The sequence below is a fragment of the Camelus ferus genome, chromosome 7, assembly GCF_009834535.1.
Source record: "Camelus ferus isolate YT-003-E chromosome 7, BCGSAC_Cfer_1.0, whole genome shotgun sequence".
Taxonomy (NCBI): domain Eukaryota; kingdom Metazoa; phylum Chordata; class Mammalia; order Artiodactyla; family Camelidae; genus Camelus; species Camelus ferus.
In genome coordinates, this window is record NC_045702.1 from 3,146,319 (window position 1) to 3,169,205 (window position 22,887).

The 22,887-nt window shown below is 51.1% G+C and overlaps 1 protein-coding gene across 5 annotated transcripts in view; it reads right to left on the reverse strand.

Annotated features, from left to right (window-relative positions):
* Positions 1–22,887, reverse strand: part of DPP6 (dipeptidyl peptidase like 6) — an 846,041-nt gene that overhangs the window by 263,135 nt on the left and 560,019 nt on the right. For all 5 annotated transcript variants that reach the window (XM_032483043.1, XM_032483045.1, XM_032483041.1 and 2 more), the window contains exon 3: positions 19,190–19,288. In XM_032483043.1, the coding sequence (XP_032338934.1) occupies positions 19,190–19,288 (99 nt within the window). The remainder of the gene's footprint in view (positions 1–19,189; positions 19,289–22,887) is intronic.

Consider the following 22,887-nt stretch of genomic DNA (forward strand, 5'->3'; position numbering starts at 1 on the left):
GTCAAAGCGAGAACCACTTGAGAAAAAGCCGCACTGAATTACAACACAAAGGATAAAATAAATACCTATGAGTTGATATTAATATAATTAAATGGTCCAATAAATAAATAAATGGCAGAGAATAGACAGATCTGTCGCGTGGAAGAATTCTAAATAATTCACACAGATGCTCCGCTGTCAGTAAGGCAAACATGCCTTCCATTCCTGTGCATAGAGACCCCTTCCAAAAAGCACTGGGGAAAGGGGACCTTTACAGACACCTGACGGCCACGGCCTCAGTCAGGTGCTGGAGGGGACCGTCGACAGGCACGTATCCTGCTGACGGCACGGCCCCCCGAGGGGGAGTAGTAAGAACAGTGCTTAACTCCTGCGCTCTCCCTCTCAAAACCCTATGCCCCCAGTCTAGTGATAGAAAAAACAGAAAAACTGTCGTTAAAAACATCACACAAGAGGCCTGACAAATATTCCTTAAAATATTTGACTTGGACGTTTAGACTTTTCAGAGGCTACAACCAGAACGCAGTGAAAAGAACACATTCCCAGTTGGTCAGAAAAAGTCCTCTGGTTCTAACCCAGCAAAGAGCAAGTTTTCAATTTACCAAACATTTCTTTCTGGCCCTTAGTTCCCCAAACTACAAAGTCCCCTTCAGTATGCTAATTCTACATGGTCCCAGAAATGCACGTCCCATGTCCCAGGTGACGTGTGATTGAGGATTTAAAACCACAAACTAAGTTGCAAAATTTCATCTGATTTTAATAAAGTTCCACAGCCCAAAAAAGAAACTGATACTGTATATTTGCCATTTCCTATTTTGTCTAACTGAAAGCTGCCTACAGAAACTTGGGTATTTTCAGTTTTAAAAGGCTATTTTTAGTTCAGAAAGGCTATTTTTAGAGGCAGTATTTAATTTTCATTCTCAGAAATATGGCACCGAGCCTTTGGGTTGTAATGATCTGTTGGGCAGAGAAAGAAAGATGAGACAAGGGTAATATTTCACAAAAATTAAGTCCCAAATGCTGATCCATTGACTTACGTATTCCTGGACTCAGAACTCTTCCAAATCACACCTAACTACATTTAAGAAAATAATTATTGAGGCTCTTGGCTTTGGCAGAAAGCAGTGCTCTCGTTCAAATGATCATCTGTCACATCGCTAATGTTATTATAAATGACAGGCAGCTAAATTTACACTCAAGGTAACATTATATATTAATAAGAGAATTAATAGGTCAGTCATCAAGAAACCATACACCCAGTTAACAAGCCAGATAGCATCTGTCTTCATGCTTGTTTGCTACACATCTGCAGCGAGATCATAAATCTCCTTAAATGCCAGCCTTGCAGGCAGTGCTCTAGCGAGGCTAAAAATAGCGCCGTCATTATGGCTGTCATGTGTGTTCTCAGCCACCGGGGGGCACTGTTTCATAAACCGCGCTAAGCACTGTTTGGCTTTTAGAGCTAATTAAAAATAACTGAATATAGGTGGAAAGAAGACATTATTTCTGGATCTATCCACGTTGGTAAACAGGGATAATTCAGAAAAAACGAATACGTTATTGTTCGTATTATTTTGTCCACATTTGTCAGGAGCGTGGGGCTTTAGTCCCCGCCCACCCGGGGACAGATGCGAACGCTCAGCAAGTCTCAGAAATCCGTCAGCCTTAGTGTCCTTCTCCCAGACCAGACGTTTGTGGAAGCTTCATAGCACGTCTGGAATATCTTCACAAGGTGCGTGGCTCTGGTCTTCAGCGGTGTGGCTGTTGGCCTCACCGGGTTCTCGAGACGCTCCCTTACTGAGAAGTTTCTGTCGTGGGGTTTGACCGAGTTAGCTGGAATCGAAGTCACGTGAGACTCCAACGCAAGAGCCGCGCTCCTTTATCATCGCTGAGAACGGCGGCCAAGGCCGTGTGTTCACGACACGGAGACCTGAGAGAAGCGTGACTGAAGGCACAGCTAACAACAGGCGGGGAAACTGGTGACGGGAGGCGGGGGAGCCGAGTGTGAGCCCGCGCTGCGGTCTCCAGGCGTTTGTAGTTCACGGTGGGGCTGTTCCCGCCTCACCGAGCGGCCCAGCCTGCAGAAGAGGCTCGGTAGACCGAGCGGCCCGGCCTGCAGAGAGGCTCGGTGACCGAGCGGCCCGGCCTGCAGAGAGGCTCGGTGACCGTCTGCTGAACACATAAACGCGTACCAGGCAGACACCCACACGGGTAAGCCTGGGGCTCTGCCGGCCTGGCCGGGGAAGGCTGCGATTACAGACGGCACAGGACCGAGAAGTGCACCTGCAGCTCCACCGCCTGACTCTCCGTCTTCCCTGGGAGAGAAGAAACAGAGGATGAGTGGAGTTCTCGGGGAGTCTGGAGTCCCCTGGGCGTGGAATAACCCATGGTGACCGTCACTGTGCGGTTGACCAGACAGAAACCTCAGGAGACAAGTCCAGGTTTCCAGTTACGAGCCCTGAAGCCTCAGCGCCCTGCAAACTCCAAAGATGTTAATGACAACGCTACGCGAGCCTGCGCCTCCATCTGCGTTTGCCCCGTTCCCTTTCCTGCTGCAAAGTCCTGGTCCTCAGCCGTGCTCGGATGGCCTTGGGTGCTCCCCAGGTGTCAGGCACGTCCCCATCTTTTCTCAGATGGGAACACTGAGGCACGGCAAAGCCCGATACGCTGTCTAAGGGTATGCAGTTAGGAAAGTACGTCGGGCTAACGATCTACCGTCAGAGACGGGTTCCCACGTCCCTAGGAGAGAAGCGCGGGGCCTCCTCGCCTGTGGCCACTGCGGCATGTTCATGCCCGTGTGCGACTGGTGTCCCGCCCGCTCAAGCTCTGGGTCCTCCCCGGTCGCCCGGCGGCTTTCAGACCCATCGGTTCTGGCTCCCTAATTGACTCGCGTTCCTCTAGCAATCCCCGCAGGGCCTCTGCCGTTCAAAGCCCGGAGGGAAAGGCTGGGCAGCTCCGAGTCGGAAGACGGAGGCGGACTGAGAATGGTTCCCTGTGCCACTGTTCTCTTCCACGTTCCTGTCACACCGTTCCCTGGCCTCAGAGCTCCTTCCAGAGCGCTGCCTGTCTCCTCATCGTCCCCACGAGGGCGCCACAGCCCCCGCTCCTCCCCGCCCAGCGCGCGGGAAGGCCTGCTGCGGTCCCGTGGGGCGGACTAGCCGTCGGGGCGGGAGGCAGGACGGGGGCCGGCGGCCGGGACGACCCGCGGAGGCAGCAGGAGGGGGCGCGCACGAGCCCGAGGCCGGAGGGGGCGCCGCCGCGCTGTGCTGCGCGCTCCTCCAGAGCTGCTCCGCTAAGTACGCGCAGAGAATGCACATCCCTTGTAAGGAAGAAGGGCCCGTTTTATGCCAGTTTCCGCTTTCTTCGTTCAGCGCCGCGGGGGGGGCCGTCTCTCCGCGGTGGGGCCTGATCTGGGCGGCTCCCGGCCCTCCCCGCTCGGCAGGCCGGAGCCCGCCCGCCCTCGGCCGCAGCTCCAGCTTCGGAAAGTGCCCCGGGAGGGACCGCTCCAGGCGGAAGGCGCGCCGACCGGGCGGGCCAGCCCGGCGCCTCCGGCTGCTTAATCTGTGAGAGGACAGGCTGGACCACGAGATGACCGAGGCCTGGAGCGCTGAGAGGCGCCACGGCGCGGACCTGCCAGGTAAGCCCGCGGCGGGGCAGCTGGCTTCACCGCCCCCTCTGGCGCCCAGCGTCGTGCCTGACACGTCGTAGGTCCTCCACACGGTGTGGGTCGAGTGATCAACGACCGAATGAACCAGAAGGCAGCTGCCTCGAAGGCGGGGATGCGCTTTCTTTAAAAACAACACAGACTTAACAGCGAAAGCAAATCCAGAATTCTTTACGATCGTGGAGGGATAACCTACCTTGGGCATTGAAAGAAAATTAGGTAGATTTAAAAAATTAAAAAAAATTTTTTAAAAGAATATGGAAAGGAATATACGCATGTACATGTATGACTAAAACATGATGCTGCGCACCAGAGATTGATCCAATGTTGTAAACTGACTAGACTTCAACTTAAAACAAAAAAAGAAAGAAAACAAGGTGTCAGGTGTACACTCCTGGTTTTTGAAGGGACACCGAGGCGGACTTCTAGCCCCTTCCCAGCGTGCCCTCCAAGTTCCCATAAGAGCAGGAGGGAGGCCCGGCCGGCTCAGCGGCCCTGCTGGACACAGGTCTAACCGCCCCCCCTTTCTGTGAGAGAGGCCCCCTCACAAGGCGGAGAGCAGAGTCAAAGTTCCGCTCCTGCCGAGGACACAGGGAGCCTGGCTCTCCTGGCCTCTCCGCGTGTGCGTTTCCTTCTCGGGGCTCAGGGGCTTTGACACTTGCCGGTAAAGACGTTGAAAATTATGGGATAAATAGATGACACCTGGTAATGGGATATTCTCATCTAGTAAAAACCTTGAATCTCTGGGCTCCCGTATTCCCCTTTTGGGTCAAGTTAATTATATTAAGTGAATTCTCATAGCTTTAATGTTCATAACATCTTCATGCTGCTCTTCAGAAATGAATTCATTCCTTCTAGACAGGAAATTTGTCGGCTCAGACTCTGAGAAAAAGGATTCTCTTTAATGCATTCAAGAGGTCCACTTACATTTGTATTTCTCCTGAAATAAATTGTTTGCCAGTGTTTGTTCTGGGAGAAAAAAAAATTTTAAACACATCACGGGCGTAGCATTAAAAATCAAGATACACAGTATGTGTGAAATCCACAAATCTTAAGAGACTCGCCCTTATGAAAAGTTACGCCTTTGCCTGGCACGTTGTCTGTTGCAGACACGCACTCGGGACGGGGTATTCCCTACTGCTGAGCCGCGGCGGGCAAGGGGTGCTTCGCGCCAGCAGAAATTGGTCCTCTGGTCACGAACAAGGGTCTGCAGGACACAGCTCCCGTGATGCTCGCTTAATGAACCGTCGGCCTGGCGCCCAGGGACTCCTATCTCGTCTTCCTCTCCCTGCATCCAGGTGCGCGCGCAGCTGCTTACATATGTGACCCGCCATCGCCGCCTGGATTCTGAGCTTATTAAAGGGGGCGGCTGTGATTAGGCCACCCCCCTCCATCGTCCAGGACTCTGAATGAGGACAGTGATTCACAGAAACACACATACACATCCTTTCCTAGCCTGCATCCACACTCTGAGACGGGGCAGGTGTCACCACTCAGAGACCAGCACGGGTCCCTCTGCTCATAGGAGCAGGAGCGGAGAGGCCCCCACGGTCTGACCCCGACCCCCGCTTACGCCTCAGCGCCCACCAGCCTCCCCAGCGTTCCCGGATCAGTTCCCCACGTGCCAGTCTCATCCTCCCATCCTTTGTGATGTTAACAAAACTCCCTCCTCCCCTTTTACTACTATCAAGCATTCTTCCTTGACAAGGTCCCAGGTATGTTCAAATGTCCCTTTGGTCCAAGTGTCACCCCCGGGGGACTCTGAGCCCCCGTGACAAGAAGCCCCAATGTCCCCCCCTCTCTGCACTTTCTACACCCCTCACTCCACTGTCTGCGCCTCGGGAGGCACCTGTGTCATTTAACTGTCCATCTCAATTTCCCCCAACCTGCCTGAGGGCAAGGACTCCGTCTCATTTCTCTTTATGCCACTTTTTCGGTTACTGACCAAATGAAGGAACAGATGGAGTAAAACCGCCTGACTTGACGGAGGTGAAACGATGGAAAGACAGCGGATGGGACCCAGGAGGCCAGGTGCACAAGCTTGGGTAAATTACCCGGCCTCCGTGGGCTCCGCTCTTCCCATTTCAGGATGTAGGCGCCCTGTCAGACGGTGCTCCTGTTTCTTCCCTCGTCTCAGAGCCTACAGTTTCTTGGCGAAGACTAGCAGGTCCACATTGGAAGGGACCTACAAAGCGAGGGATGGTTTTCACAGAGCCAGGAGGTGTCCTGCCCGCACATAGAGCAGCTCCTTGCCTGCATCTACGCAGAGGCCTCGGCCATCACCGTCTGACCCATGTGCAGTTCCAGAAACAGGACTTCACATCCTGAATTCTCCTAAACACTGAAAATCACCACCCAGCTCAAGAAAGCCAATAGTGTCAGTGAACTACCCCAGGCCTTTTGTCTCTCACAACTTGTAAGATTCCGTATCATTAACAGAATTCTCATTTCTGTAGGATGACTGCCATCTTATTATAACTATCTTAATCTCTCTCGGCATCCAAAAGATAAAGGGACTCCACTGCAGACGGACTCTGCAAAACCCGAGTACGTCAGTCCTGCCTTCTACACCCTTCAGTGAAGCTGTGGGCACCAGGCCTCGGCTCTTTCATGGCAAGCTGGATCAAGTCTCTGCGGAGACCCTGGGTGGGTGGGCCTGCGCCGGGGGCCCAGGTCCCCGAGGTGTGGGAAGTCCCACGTCTGGGCTGACAGATGGCACAAGAGTGGACTGAGAACTAGACGGATGTCGTCATTTTGTCCCCCTGTACGATGACCTCACCCAACTGTAGTTCACTCACTGAAGTCGCACTTGACCCAAAAGCACCTTAAAGGCTTGAGAAAGCTATTCAAGCTGAGCCTCAGAAGGACCTGGTTCTAGCTCAGAGCTGGCCCCCGCCGCAGTCCTGGGGTCATCGTCCGCATGTAGGATGACTTCTCTGAAAGACCCACGTTAAACGGCACTGACGGCTCCCTCTCATCCCAGGGACACAAGAAGCACCGTCTTCTAAAGGAACCTCAGGTTAACCTGCAAACTGAGGTCACTGGGCCGTGGCTAAGCGGACAGACATGCACGCTGCATGGATTTTAACTGACTGGTGAAAGGCCACTTCCCTACTCTGGGCCACATCTTATGGGACAGCCTCAAATGAGCCTCGACCCCAAGTGGGGTTTTACAGCTGGTCTTGTGAACAAAGCCTCGGATGCAGAAGGAAAAGGAAAAATGGGGACATGACCCTCACCCAGCTTAGAGGACCACCCCTGGAGTGCGGCGTGGGGTCCACGCCGTAGTGTTTGGAGACAAACCGTCAAAAGTGGCCTCTCCTCTGCTGTGACACTAACCCTGGGACCCAGATGATTTATTAATAACTCTCCAAGCCTCAGTGTCCTCACATGTAAGGTGGAGACACCACCATCCACAAAGGACTGCTGTGAATATCAGATGAGCTCATGTGCATATAACACACGGTGCAGGCACAGGGGAGGAGAAGGGCCAGGACGAGAATGAGGGCAGAGGTGGAGGCAAGAAGGAGAGGCCCCCTGGGGGTCCCCAGGCCACAGAGTTCTCTTATTCCTTAGAAATTCCTAGGAAGCCGACACACAGCGATCTCTTCCTCCCCAGGATTGCCCTCTCATCGGGCTCCTCCACTGCTACCTGATGAGCGCACTGGCCTCCTCCGAATCCTTTCCGGAACAAAGCGGCGTGAGTTCAGCTACTTCCCTCTATGCGTTCATTTCCCTAACACTTCCTGGGCACTGCACCAGGTGTCGGAGGGCAAGCAAATAAAAACCACCGATGCTTTAAGAGTTCACATGTACAATACGCCTTACATTCTACACACAAGGGACAAACCACAGCTTTTCTTTATGACCCAACTCAGCCACCTGAGCAGCGCTCCTGGATCCGGCAGACACTTCATTCACGGTGACGCTCCAGGGACACTGCTTGACTTGTTTACGTTGTTTACGTAGCTTGATCCCCAGAGACTCAGTCTTGCTTTGGTGCCGGAATGGCGTCCCCGAGCTAGTGCGAGCTAGTAACTTCAAGACATGAAGTTACTACCCAGAAAGAAGCCATGGAGACACATTAGGGGCGCTGCTGTGGTCGTTGTTTCTCACGTCCATCAGCTGGTAATTAACAGACTCTTATGTGCAACCCATTTGCTTGTTTCACTCAACTTCCTTGGAGATCTGATCCCCAAATTCAGTTTGAGAAATCCAGCAATTCAGCTTACGGGTGAGCACTCAACCTCGGCATCTTGTGTTCAGTACGAAACCTATCTCAACGAGAGGAGTCGTGGAGAAGAAAGTAGGAAAAGAAAACATCCCGTGAAAGGTTGGAATCACATTACGTTGCCACTTACCCCTCTGATTTCAGCCCAAAAGGTGCCCTCTCACTCGCTGACCGCAGCACATCCGTCCTCTCTCTCACATATTCCCTGTGCTCATTCACAGGCAGACTGCATGCAGGGGTTTATAGTACGTGTAGTAAGATGTGTCTCATTTCTTTTCTTTTTTAATTGAAGTCGAGTCGGTTTACAATGTGTTAATTTCCAGTGTCCAGCATGGTGACCTCACACCAGTCAGAACGGCCATCATTAAAAAGTCCACAAACGATAAAATGCTGGCTCTGGTCTCTGAGGCAACGTGAACACGTATCACAGAGCTGAAGTGAATTCCAAGGTGCAGCCCCGCTCTCTGGTTGTGGATCTACCACCCACACCACCGGAGGTGAGAACTCGGCAGCCGTCAGGCAGGGTCTGTACCGTTCTGCCCGTTAGAATTCCTGACTTGGACGCATCAACCCCCCTGGGAGCTAGTCCGCATTTACTGCCAATCTGCCAGCAGAGTGTCAGACTGCAAACAGAAAACAAACTCACTGAAGTCCTAAAAGTAATCATCCGGCAGCAGTCTCCTTTCAGGTCGATCCCTGTAGTTCTTAGGCATGTGTATTTGCAGATCACAACTGTGTGAAGGGAAGTACTTGGTGCCCAGAGGTGGTGGAGACGGGGTGAGGGGCTAACAGAAAACACGAGTCAAACAGCAAAAAGTAACTAACTTCCGGTGGAGGAAGCAAAGCTCACACTTCACCTGGCTGCCCTGTGGAGCCTCGGGGGGCGCGTGGGACCACACTTCTGCCGTGACCCCTGGGGTGCCAGGACGTGAGACCAGCGGTGAGGGGGGGGGGTGATGTGCACTGGACGAGGTCACGGGCCACCTAAGGAGCTGCGTGATCCTTAGAGACCACGAGGGGAGAAGATACTGCCCGGGGACACTGTCTTGTCCTTCCCAGACACGTCCAGATTCCCGCAGCAATGAGGGGCCAACTTCACAATAACTCGGTTAATGCCCCTGTATTCAGTCAGCATAAACTTGCCGCGAACCCTGGGCAGGTTCTCGGAGCCCTTCGAAGGTACTTTCAGTGTTAAGTCAGATGGGACCCTTAGAAAATGAGCGCGCTCCTCCACTTGCTCGCTGGGTGGCCCAGGGCAGGTCACTCAGCCTCTCTGATTCTAGGTGCCCGCGTGTGCACAGCCGGTGTCACTGGGAAGCACTCTGCTACTCTGTGGTTTCTGAGGTTTGCTCTGTTTCCCCCTTGCTTTTGGTGGGATGAAAGCCCTGTGTCGGCGGCCTTGACCGAGAAGGCTGGGACCCAGGGCAAAGGTCACAACAACTCGCCTGTATTTGAGGTAAACAGTAAGTGTACGCATGCGCCAGTTATATAAGCCTTGGAACCAAGAAAGCAGAAGTACGCGTGCGTCAGTGGTGTTATGTCAGCCCCGCGAACAAAGACACGCACACTGCGCATGTGCGGGCAGGATGGGTGCGCCGCGCCGCGCGCCACCTTGCTGTTCCGCTCCAGGTCGGCTCCCCGCGCGTTTCCGGTTGGGTAGCTCACCTCCTGGAACCCCTCTTCAGCCCACTCGGCTGACACCCCGTCTAAGGATCCGACCTGGGAGAAGTGAACAAAATGAAGTGGCTTGTCGATTGGAAAAACTCCTTAATTTGGCTTTTTGGTTGTTGTTGAGAAGGTCTGAGTGGCACCCAAGGCAGAAGCTCAGAGGGAGGGTTGCCAAGCTAAAGTCATCTGCATAGTGAAGCTGCTTAAATGAGCTGCCTCCTGTTTTTTTCCCCCCTCTGGAGTAGGAGATTGTGTAGGAGCCCAGAATATTCAGAGAAGTAAAGGTCTGGGCAGAGAAGACTGTGACCCGAGAGACAGTCCCCGCTGGGACGGGAGGGTGCTGATCCAGAAGCAGCAGGTGTGAGGTTGGCCCTTAAGTTGGGAATCTGCATCTTCAGAAAAGCCCAGAGCTGCTCAGCATCCAAAAAGTCCAGACACCAGCATGTCTAGGCCTGTAGCCTTCCCCTCCTTCTGCTCCAGGAAGACAGAGGCGAGACACACAAAAAGGTGAATTCCATATCGACCATTTATGAAGGATCCACCCTGGTACTCAGGACGCCTCCTTCTGGAAGATTCCCACTTGCAAAAAGACCACAGGGCACTGGCTATTTGGTTCGCCCCGAAGGCCCCTGAAACATTTAAAAGGTGAACATGAAATTCATGCTAAGTTTGCAGGCGACTCTGGTTCACGTCGCATCCCTCTGCCCGGACCCCGTCCCCGTCGGCATCGGTGCGGGGCGTGAGGTCAAGGTCAGAGGTTCTGTGACGGAAGCAGCAGCAGCAAAGCGAGGCCCCTCGGCTTGGGGAAGACGCCTAAGGAAGCAACCAAGAGGCAGGGAGAGCCAGCGAAGATTCTCTGAGGCAGGAATGCCCAGGGGCGGTCAGAAGAGGGGCGTGTGACAGTCATCTCTCAGTCGCTCCATCTCTGGGTGTGTAAGTGTTCTCTGACTCTTAACCCTGCATAGAAGTCTGTACTTAAGTAGTTTCATGTCACTGAATTTGGGAGAAGAGAGGGGTGCAAGGGACAAAGCAGAGAGGAGAGAGGACTGTCTGCACGGGAGCCACCCTGGTGCACAGGACAGAGCGGGCGGTGGGGGTCAGTCTGAGAAGAGCTCAGGAAACATAAAGCATTGAGAAGGCCACCAGGCTTTCCGTGGGACCTGGGTTCATGCTTATGCTGAGGGGTGACCCCAGGCAGTGAGAGATCTGTGGGTACTTGGGTCATGTGGAGATCATGACATCCCACGTCCCTCCCGGGGTGGCTTTGAGTGATTCTTGGAAACTGTGCATTAGAGGACGGAGCCCAGCATCCGCTGCACTTTGCATAGAATCCATCAATGGCAAGTGAAATAATCACGGGGGAGGGGGGGCAGGGCTCGTCTCAGGAGCCCGGTACCCCGTCTAGTAGGCTCTCCCCATGAAAGCAGGAAAATAGAATCGGATACATCTTTTCCCTTACACACATAAGTACGATTTTTTACAATGCCAAGACTTACAGCAGGTAAAGAACCTGGTTATCCTTCAATCAACCAGAAACTCACTTACCCAGAGTCCTTTCCCATGACACTCGATTTGCTGAGTCATTCAGCCAAGTAATATTTACAGAAACTTTATTACATGCCAGACACGCTGTTCCCATCAGGGAACTAGAGCGTCACTACAACAGACTCACAGCCCCAAGGAGCCCGCCATCAAGGGCACGGCAGAGGTGTAAACAAACACCTGAGCGCAAAGTTAGACGCGCTCTGGGCACAGGACCGAAGGGTCGTCGGGGACTACGCTCAATTATGGAGGAGATCAAGTGATTCATTTTTTATTAATTAAGAAGGTGATCCATGCTGGAGAAGATGCCGATGATAATTAATTAGCCTGCAGCAGGCCGCCGTGGCTAAGGACGCGGTGGGATGATTTGAAGGAAACTAAATGGAAATGTCAGTGCTGGCAGGAGGGTCACTGCGATCAAGGCTGCCGGGTCTCTAATGAACAGCACCTCCTGATTTGCTTTAAAAAGACCATTCTAGACACAGAGGAATCTCTCCCCACCCCCCAGGCTGCAGTAAATCTGGACGTCTGCACCTTCACAGGCTCCCTTAATTTGGAGGAAGGTAAAATAAAGCAAGACCCGTGCGCCCTGGTCTGTGGCCTGTTGGGGTGAGAGTCTCGTCGGCGTCCCACTGTGCCCACTGTCGGCGACCCCCTGCCCGCGCCTCGTCTAGTCTGGAGGGCGGACCTGCCGCAGGAACGCGTCCTGCTCCGGCTCCGGGTGCGGCGGCGGCCTCGCCAAAGCCCCGGGCAGCCCCGAGCCCGAGGCGGCCACGTGCGCTCCGGAGAACGTCCGGCCGCCTCCCTGAGGACGGAACACAGTGTGTACGTCTCACTTGACATCCCTTCTCTCAAGAAGAGATCCCCCCGCCCCCAAAAGCCTCCCCTTTGTCCTGCAGACACAGCTGAGACAGGCTCTCACTCCGCGCTCTCGCCAGAGGCCTGCGTTTGGGTCCCCAGAGACGGAGGCTGAACCTAAATTTCCCAGGGAGGCGCGCTTGCCGCCTGTGAAGTGTCCGAGACTCGGGACGCGCCTCGCTTCGCGGGGGGCAGCGCCGCCCGGCTGCGCCCGCAGAGATGCGGCTCCCTGACACGCGTGCGGATTGACAGCAGCAGCAGGGCCCTGGGTCCCGCAGTCATTTACGGGCCCAAGAGCCCAGCGAGGAAACGGGTGGCACCGCGCGTGGCGCAGGGAGCTCTGTGCCCTCGAAAGGGGAAGCGGCGGCCGCCGCCTCTGCGCCAGGCCCTCCTCCGTTGGCGGCTGCCCCGGTCCCGCCTTGCAGAGCGGGCGGCGTCCCCGCGCCTGGGGACCCTGCGATGATGCCCTGCTGGAGGCTGCACGGGGTTCTGTGGAAACCTGGGGAAGTGAGCCACTCATTCTACTCGGGCAAAACCAGAGATACTGTATTTTGGCTCAAGAAGGAAGGTGAGTTTCTGAAGCAGAGACGAGCTGAACAGAAGCGTCTCACACACAGAACGGAGGCCAGGGCACCAGGCTGTCTCGAGCAGCTACCGGCACTGTTTCTGCTACGTCGCTATTACTGCTTCCGCGGCCACCGGCACCGAGGGCTCCTGTCTTTGAACGTTTCCCGCGGGTGACTCTGAGGGGAAACTTCGGAGGGACAGTTAGCAGGTCGTAGTTTTAGCTCAGATACTGGGAATGTGGGAGATGCATTAAGAAGGAGCTGGAACAGTGCAGACAGGTGGCTGGCTGGCCACTCGGCCTTGGTCTGAGCTCGCGGGAGCGCCGTGGGAGACGGCCAGGCCCCGCCGCGCTGAGGCAGCCCACGGCGTTCTCGGCCGAGCGCCAGACAACCGGGCGCCTCTTCTCCCGAGGAAGAGGGAGTCTCGAGAACTACCTCAAAAGAGAAGATAAACTGGTGGTTTCCCCAAACGTGGACTCTAATTTCATCTGCTTCTCAAGGGCTTTAATAAGGCACAATGATGCTTCTCAACGTGCATTTTAGGTAATGACTTCAAATGATTACTGTTATTATCTCCATCGGCACACCGAGCCGCGGAGGAAGATCTTCAGTCTTCAAAATGTCCTTCTGGGCATTCTCCTGAAGTGACTCTGGCCTGTGGGTACAGGCTGCACCAGAGGACCCCCAGGGAACTGTTCACTCTCTGCAATTCTAAGACTTAATGGCTCTGATTGAAAAATGCGGCCTTCAAAAAGCAGGAGGAATACCCAAACCTTTTTAAACTTGAATTCCCCCTCTATCCAACCCCCTGAGCTTCATAAAAAAAAAAAAAAAATCCATCTGGTTTTACAGAATAACAATAGAGAAAAGATACAACAAATATGGAAATCAAGCTGCTGGAGCCCTGCGCTCTATCTCCAATTTTATCTCCTAAAACATATACTTTCCCAGGATCAGCCAGCCAGCTGATATTTTCCTACAGTCGAAAGAAGCAATTTTCCCCAATTTTACAGTCTCTCTCTAGTGTTGCATCTGAGAGACAGAAAGGGCTCCGCGCACAAGAGGCTGGATTAATGGGAATGAGTGTAAACAAACACAGTGGAGAGATTCTGGAGCCAGCCAGCCGCAGTGGTCCCTCCCGCGTCCCACAGCCGTTGAGGAGGAGCAGGCTGTGAGGCCAGGCGTTGCCTCGAGCTGGCAGACAAGCTAATCCAGCCCTTTGTGCAGCTCCTACGCCAGCCCTGGGCCCACCTGCATCCTAAAGATAGCAGGAGGGGAGAACTGGTCCCTGAAGGGTGCTGGTGGCCCTGGCCTGCTCGGAGCACAGGGCAAGGGACTCATCAGACCATTGCCAAGTTTCAGCTGCCTTCCTGAGAGGGAATCTGCAAAAGCAAATAAGCTTCCTGACACGTGTGCGGCCCAGGAGTCCCACCAGGTGCTATGGCATCGGGCAACCTGTGCAGGTGGACGCAGCGCACTCAGGAGGGCACTTGAGCAGCAGACACAGAACTGAACCTCAGCGGCACAGAGACTGTGATTAAAGTTGTGGAGGGAATGGTTCCTTCTACGGGGAGTACCCAGAGGCCTGAGGACCGCGGCCACCTAGAGGCTGGAGACATAAAGCTCCCTCCGGCCACGTCATGATCCCTCCTCCTGAGCGCTGCTCCTGGTCCTGCTCCCAGTCTCCAGTCCCTCACCCTTTAGCTGGACTGCTGGCAGCTGTGCCCGCAGTTAGGAGCCGCAGCCCGAGTCTAAGCTGGGCGCTGAGCGCGCTGAAGGCAGAGCTGGCAGGAGGGCTTGACGTGTTAGGTACGAGGTACAAGAGCGAGCAGAGCAAAGCGCGGCCTCGAGGGCTTCAGCCTGTTCTGCCAAAAGAACGAACCTCTCATCAACTGAATTGGGAGAGGCTGTGGATGGGGCAGTGTTTTGTGTTTTGGTGGATTTTTAAATTTTTTGAGAGGGTGGGAGGGTGTAGGTCAGGAAGTCAGATTTGGAGATGCTGAAGTTCGGGTCGTGATGTCTGTAAGACATCTCAGGACTTCAGAAGCGAGGTCTGGTCTGGAGAGTAAGTTAGCCATCATCAGGCAGTGGGGACTACTTTACGTCATGAGACTAGGGGAGAACACCGAGGGAGTGCGTGAAGATATCGAAAGGGGGACAAGGACAGAGCCCCAGGACCCCAACGTTACACGTCAGAGAACAGAGCGAGCACCAGCACAGGCGCCCCAGAAGGAGCTGCCCATGAGGCAGAAATAAAACCAGGAGAACCTACAGTCAAGTAGAAAGTTTGTGCAGGCAGAGTGGGTACTCAGTTGTGCCAAATGCTGCCGATCGGCAGACTCAGATGAGGTCTGTGATGTGCCCGTGGAATTTAGCAACCTGGAGATACTGGGGACCTTGACAAGGAGGAGTGTCAGGGAGTGCGTTTGGAGACAACAGGAGAAGAGGAACTGGAGACGTCACAGAGGGACAACCGTTTGCAAATGCGAAGAGGAGCGAGAAAGTGGGCAGTGCCTGGCGGGGAACGTGGAGTCAAGCTAAGTTTTGTGTGTGTGTGTTTCGGTGTGAGAAGTAAGAGCGTATCTGTTTGCTGATGGGAATCACCTGCCACAGAGACCAAAAAATTAACAATTAGAGAAGAAAGGCGATATTTGCTGCCATTATTGCTCAAGTAAGTGAGGCAAGTTGGCCTCTGATGTGGGTAGATTGAGCACAGACAGGACATCTGTGGTTACAGGCGTGGGGGAGGGGCAGAGCGCGGGGCGGGTGTCGACGCTGGTAGGTAAGGAGATGTGAGGGCGAGAGTATTCTCAAGCTTTCTTCCAGTAGGTTTAGATGAGACGTAGGCTGGGAAGAAGATGTGGAGAGAGAAGGTTTGTAATTATCCATCATCTAGGAGTCTGAAAGAGTGAATAGACAAGGAAAGCTCAGGAAGAGTGGTCCATGGACATAAACAGACTTAAAGGTCTGAAGCAACCAGAAGACCTCATCACAGTGGCCACCTCCTGTCATGCAGTCCCAGCACAGCACACGATGGGACCCAAAAGGTTGAAAAGTGCAGTGTGGGTTCTATAAATCACGTAAGAATTTACCTGACTAAGCAAATGCATGGAGACACTACGCCCTGGCCAATTTCAGGAGGCACGTGCCTCCTCCTTTATCAGAGAGCTCAGGGTGAGTTCAGATGCTATCAGCGCTGTTGCTCTGCACGCCCCGTCTGGCTTGCCCCCACGGCGTCAACAAACACGGGAAGTCTATTTGAAGACTGTTTGACTATTTGAAAACTGTTTTACCAATCAATTTCAGAAAAGGGTAGATTAAAAAGTCATCTCTAGTATAAAAATGGATGAGGAGAAATTGAACTCCCACCAACCCATTTCCTCCTGATAAAGTGTATTAGCTCTAGATGATTAACTCCTATATTAAACCCAAGATATATTTGTTAACTTCAGTGTTTAATGTGCACTTACGAGAGTCAGTCTCTTTGTCTGTGGGGAATTACCCCATTTTTCTTGATCACTTGGGTATTGTGTTAGTTTAACATAGCCCCATGGGAAAAGAGGATACTAGAATACAGAATTTAAGAAATAGCAGTCATTCTGAAATAGTCACAGCCTGTGTAGTCTTGTTTAAAACACACAGAGTAGCCAGAACGGTTCTGAAAGAAACTGGCTGGAGACAGGCAAGACATTCTATCCAGGGCTGGAGACATTCTATCCAATGTAGCAGCTTATAGAAACCAGAGAGACCTAGGTTCAAGTCTGAATTCTGCTGCTTATTAACTGTGTGATATTGATCCAGTCATTTAAATACCCCAAGCTCAGTTCCCTCATCTGTAAAATGTGAATGATGATAGTTGTGAGAATTAAATGTAAAGCACTTGGCCTAGAGCTTAAGATGTGGGAGACCTCCAGTACGTGGCGGTGGTGGCAGTGGTGACGGTGGTGATGTGATGATGATGATGGTGATGATGGGGATGGAGATGGTGATAATGATGGTGATGGGGCTGGTGGTGGTTGTGATGATGATGGTGATGACAATGATGATAAGAAGAGGCATGGGCAGGAGAAAGGAGGAGGAAGAGGGGAAGGAGGGGGCTGTGGTAGTGACGATGGTGGTGGGGGTGACTCCCAGCCTACCACAGGGAAACTCTTCCATGGGAAGACTGCGTGCCTTTTCTGGGCCCAGCAGCTTGCCTGCTACATTGCAGACACTCAAGAAACACTAATTGAATGAATTAATGTTCTGATAATTTCTAAAGCTCATCTCAGCATTTGACAACTTGTGGAATCCCATGAGTATAATCTTTCCCTGGGTCTTAACATTTAGACTTGTAAGGTAAAAAATGAATGAATTCTTTATGGTATTTATAAAAATCAATTACAAATGCACAGTTGATCACTGCAGTTATTTCATTCACTGTAAGCTAGTGCGTCTTTAGGGAGCCGGGAGGAAGGGGGTGGCCAGGCAGAGGAGTAAGGGAAAGTGGGAAGGCAGCTCAAAGCAGCGGGCGGGGGAGCAGTGCCGCTCCCTGCAGCGTGCGGGGGAGAGCAGTGCTGTTCCCTGCATTCCTGATGGTGCCTGGTCTTTGGGGAGACCTGACCACCTGCCTACTTGGCAGCAAAACTTCACACTGTGTACATTTACAAAGGACAAATCCTCTTAAGGAAACTCCTGGAAACCAAAGCCTGTTTGTTTGAACCGCAGGTGTGTTTGTGAATAGAGTTGACCTCCTGGAACAGGCGGGCTGGGCCCTTTCTGTTGGGTGCAAGGCCGCCCCTCAACTGCCCAACTCTGTGGATATAAGGAAATTCTGGCTCTTGTCCTCTGGCCAGAAAGCTGGCACATCTCAGGACCACACGTCTGCCGCACACATTAGTTCATGTGATACAAACATGTTACGATAGCAACCAACACGGCTTCCTGCAGACATGTGGTGCTCTTGGACCCCAGAGCTCGGCTTGTACTTTTTAAATTAGGGATGCTGATTTAGGCCAAGTCTGAAACCAGGGGCGCCCTAATATAAACATTTCACTGTATTAGCATCTCGTGGAGTCTTTGCCGGGCCTCCGCTGACCTACTCTGAACCCTATACCTTTGAAACCAAGTTTATGCATGCCTTTGAAACTGCTTCTCAGGAGGAAGGAGAAGGCCGTGTCTTCCTCCGTGCGCTCTGTGTTATGATCGCCGTCCGTCCGTCGCTCCCTGATTTGTCTCCAGAACAAGGACTCTGTGCTCCTTAAGGAGACAGTAATCATCTTTTACTCCCAAGATCAGGCCCAGAGCACACGAGCAGCGCTTGCATCCTCCCTCTGCGGTGGGTAAACACAATAGGAGGCAAATGCTAAGCCCCCTCAAAACAAAAGGTAAAATTCCTTCCTCAAACAACAGAGGCCTGGGCCCTATCTGCGCCGTGGGCTTCCGTGTGCCCCACTGCTGTCCACGCTGCCCCGCTCTCACTCCTACCCAACTCCCTTGACAAAATACATCCCCTCCGAGATCCAGCTACCTCTCTTATTTCTAAATTAGCTCATCTAAAGATCAGAAATGAACACCGAAGCCACGGCAGAGGGCGGCGGGGAAGCCGCCGCGCTGGCAGGAGACTGAGCGCGGCGAGTCACGGGTGATTTTTGAGCCTGTGGCGCGTGACAAGCAGTGCAGAGGATCTGACGGCAAGAAGACATGACGACACGGCGTCACTCAACAAACCAGCAGGGGAGAGAGCACCAACTGGGAGGTCAGGAGGCGGCTTCCAGCCACCGCTGCCACTGCTCAGCCCTGTGCCCTCAGGAAAGTCGCCTGCCCTCGCTGGGCCTCACTCACTATAAAAGCCAGGACGGGAACCAGACCTCCACCTTCCACTGTAAGGTTCTCTGACCTGGGGGCTAAGTCTCAGGTGCATCCCACTGAGGCTAAGACTAAACGCAAGCAATATCCCTGGAGATCACAGGAGACGTTCGAGGACCAAACGACGCAGGAGGGATGCAGCGAAGCCTGCAGAGGATGGGAGTGTGGTCATGCACATCTTTCCTCCCACGACTGCACTCCAGCATCATTTCTGACCCAACTAAAGGAAACAGATGACGTTCCGAACCAAAAAAAAAAAAAAAAATATTGTGAACATACTGCCTTTTGCCTCCGGTTCTATTTTGCTTTGTTGTTTAAAAAAATCCCCCCAACAAGAAAACAAAGTTTCATCCAGATCCAACTTCAAGAGGAAAATTAATTGATCAGCATCAGTGCCCTGGGCTGTTTCCTTCATTAGACAGCATTCTAGAAGAATCCTTTCAGTTCCTTTTGGCCCCTGTATCCAGCTGGGAATGAAAGCAAGAGAAGTACCGAAGGGAATGAGGAACGTGGACACGGGAGGAAGGCTCGGCTGTGTCTCTCACTGTTCCGTTGCTTAGCAACATCTCACATCTCCGTCTGAGAGATAATGGCTCAGGGAGGTGACACAGACGACCCGTCTCTCACGAAGGAGCAGCCTGATTTTCACACACTTTCTTGGAATGGTGAGAGGATGAGGATGACAGCGAGAGTTCTGGGGAGCCGCTCCCAGAGCCAGCAAGAGGATGTGACAGGCAAACGTATAAAACCCAAACTCTCAAAAAGTGGCAGGGAATGGGAAAGCGGCTTCTCACGTGCACAGGACTCAGGACTCACCACTTATCCACTTCGCCTCGGGGTCATGAATTTTGAAATCTTCACTGAAGAGATCTTCCACGGTGACCTTCTTCTTTTGAGACAAACTGTTATCTTCCGCTGGAAAAGAATGAGGCAAATAGTCAAAAATTTTATCTTTTGATAAGAAGGGAGGACCACTAAACACTGTGACTGCCTTTCAGAAACAGTATATACGGTAAACATGACGTCTACAAATAAATGCTGGACAAAAGCCAGTCACGCTTTTCGTTTGTTATTGAACTACCAGAAACTACGGTACGGGGAGTCACGATTTGGTGAAATGGCATCATTAAACGATCATATTTCTTAGGTATAAACATAAATGACTGTTTCAAGAGTGACTTGTGAGCAATAAGGTGGAATAGTCCAGAAAGGAAGGAACACATGCTCAGAATGGATCTCAGCTATATAACATTATCAGTCATTCATTAAACATTTATCGTGCCAAACGCAGACACCGTGTTGGGTGCTAGAAATTCAAAGACAACTAACGCATTCTTTACGTATTTATTCTCCAGGTGCCTCCCTTGCCCCTGGCCGCCTTCAGGTGGGGGATTAGCTCTTCAGATAGACTTATGCCCCTAGTCTGTGTGCAAACGCTCAGGTTCTGCCCTGCTCACCTCACCATGCTTCAGAGTAAGCACCTGGGATGGGACTTGAAGGCACTAAACATCCATCCCAAGAGGAGATGTTTAGTTAATGGCACCGGTGGGGAGACTTCAGGAATCTGGCAGCTTTTATCCTCTTTCTTGAGGATGAAGCTTCTGGGGTTTTAGATCTGCATCCACAGAGGCTCCTTCCATTAGAGGCACAAAAATCCATTCATCTACTTTGAAAAGACAAAGGGCTGTCCTGGCCTCTGACCTGTGAGCCGCAGCAGATGCACCACCCAGGGCAGAACATCAAATCACCTTCACCTCTGTTGTACCAATAGGAAACTCTGTCTGAGCCATGTCTGCAGTGCATCCTTATCTAGAATGCTTGTTCGCCACCCCATCCTCTTAAATGAAAGATGCCAACTGGTTGCTGCACTTTTCCCGAAAATCCCAGTCCTCTTCTCGTCTGTTTTGTGCTGTGCTGCTGTGGGGGGGCATCCTCGCGCTAATTAAGGTGCGTATGTCTGTGTGCATCCTATGTCGGTGGCTTCAGATCCGTGTGTCCTTACTTTTTATGTTTGTTTCTCTTTTCAGTTTCTGACTGTTGATCAGCCTGTACTTCTTGGGCTGTCATGGTGTTTGCCCTCAACAATACTCTTTGCCTCTTTTAATTTCCTGTTTCAAAATCTGTGGCAGGTTCGGAAGACAAGAAGAATTTCTGTTATACTACTTAATGAAATAAGAACAAATAATCTCTGAATGAAACCCCCACGGCTTCTTCTAGGATTCTGGTGTGTAGCTTTTGCCACATCTCCTGTGGTTTCTTTCTTTTGGCCTCTCTGGACATTACAGGTTACTGAAGTTCTCAAAAACTTAGTGCACTGATTGATTTCTTGAATATCAAATAAGATTAAAGTGTGTAAAAGTCTGTTGAAATTTACAGAATGACGTTCAATGTGGCCTTCCTTTTAGACCCGAGTGTATGTGGACCTCTCCCAGGTGCTGATCAAAACATGTTAAAACCAAACTAAGTTCTTCCCTCTGGGATCTTTCTGTGTGCAACTGAAGTAGCCCCCGCAAGACCCACAGCTTCAAACACAGTGCATTTCAGTATGGAAAACAGACAGTAAATGAAAAATTTAAAGATTTCTAGACATTGATCTAATAAAGTTATACTGTGATCTGGTAATTAAGAAGTATGTATACTTGCAAGTAGTTGAGAAATAAGTTCTGGAGATCTAATGCACAGTATAGTAATTACAGACAACAATATTATATTATAAAAATCAAACTTGCTAAGAGGCAGACCTTAATTATTCCCACCAAAAAAAGATAATTAAGTAACCTTATAGCAGTGTTAGCTAACCCTACAAAGGCAACCATATTGCAATGTATAAATGTATCAAGTCAACATGTTGTACATCTTAAACTTACACAATGTTATATACCAAATATATTTCAATTAAAAATACAATAAATAAAATAATGCAAAAACAAAGAATAAAAATTTCAGAGATACTCAAGTACACGGCCAGAAAATAATCATATTAAAACTTAAATTTTATCTAAGAAAACCTCATTCATCAGGGATGATTGTAGACCCACATTTTGGTACCCATGTGTCTAATAAGAAAAGAGTGAAAGGCTGCTATTTAAACAAACTTTGGGTAAAATATGAAAAGCCAGTTTATTCACTTTCTGGAAATTTTTCTTTTCACAAATGACTGTTCTTTTCATCCCAAAGTCAGCTTCATTTTTAAATAAATGATTACCTCCTTTGTTTTCAAAACATTTTTTGAAAATGTATGACTTCAGTAGGGACGGCTTGTGGGGAAGGCGTCATGACCTGCACTATAAGCAGTGCTCTCTGTTCGAGCCAGGACATTTGATTCTGTCAATAATCAGCTCTGCCTCCTTAAGGCACTCTCTGCTGGCCTCTCTGAAGCTCGAGGGCTCACTCACATGGTCAAGTGCTCTCTAACTAACTTACTGACTTACAGTTTGATGCGTTCCAAAAATCCTTGGAGATGGTGACAAGCATGAGTGACTCACACATTCAGGAGCCATGCTGAGCCCTGAAGAATCACAACTGAAAGACCTTCCAACTGACCCAAAGGAGCTCACACAGCGATGGAGCCAAAGCCGAAAGGACAACCACATGGCCACGGTGACAGGACTGAGGGCAGCACGCTAATACTTAAGGAGGCTGCAGAATAAAAAAAGGAGAAGGAATTCCAGAAAGAATTCCTTGAGAAAAGAACCTGCTGCCAAGACAGAAGACATAAAAGAAGAACACCCAGGCTAAGAGGACTGCAAGGGCATGAAGGCAGAATTTGCAGGGACCTGTGAGCGCATTGGCGCTGGCGCAGCGGGAAGCGTGAGCTAAAAATGTGTCTAGAGATGAAGGTGGGTTCTCTCATTATATCTGCAGCTCGGGAATTCCAGCAGAAAATGTCCACTTGTGGGTTTTCCTTAAACGTGCTGCTTACCAGTCAGTGATATTTCCAGTGATACTATCTTTCTCTGAATCAGGAATTTTACCAGTAACTGTCTCATTCAACACTGCTTCTCCATTGTTCTGTGCCCTCCTTCCAGATCACCAGCTGGACCCGCACGGGAGCCTCTGGGTCCAACCCCTGGGTCCAACCCTCACAATTAGCTTTCTCTCTCATGTCTCCCACGTTTTTATGTCCTCGGGAGCATTGGCATCATTTCTGCAGCCCAGTCTTCCACTTTCTCCATTTCTCCTTTAGCGTGTCTAGACAGCTCTCTCATTCTGCCACTGAGTTTTACAACTTCAAATAATTATATTTTAATTTCTCATATTCCCAACTAGCTCCTTTTCAAGATCATCTCTTCTTACAATTCAAGCTCCTTTATTATACTGATAATTTAAAATTTTTTAAAAACCCTAAAGTGTCATTTTCTGCTTTCTCCAATCGATTTCTGTTTCTTTGGAGTTAAGTTCTCATATGTGTTAAGCTGGTGTCCTGCTCTGAGGGGATGGTTTCTGTGGGTCCTTGTGACTCTTGGTTGTAAGCTTTGCTCCTGAAAGGTCCTGGGACATGAGAGACAAGAGCT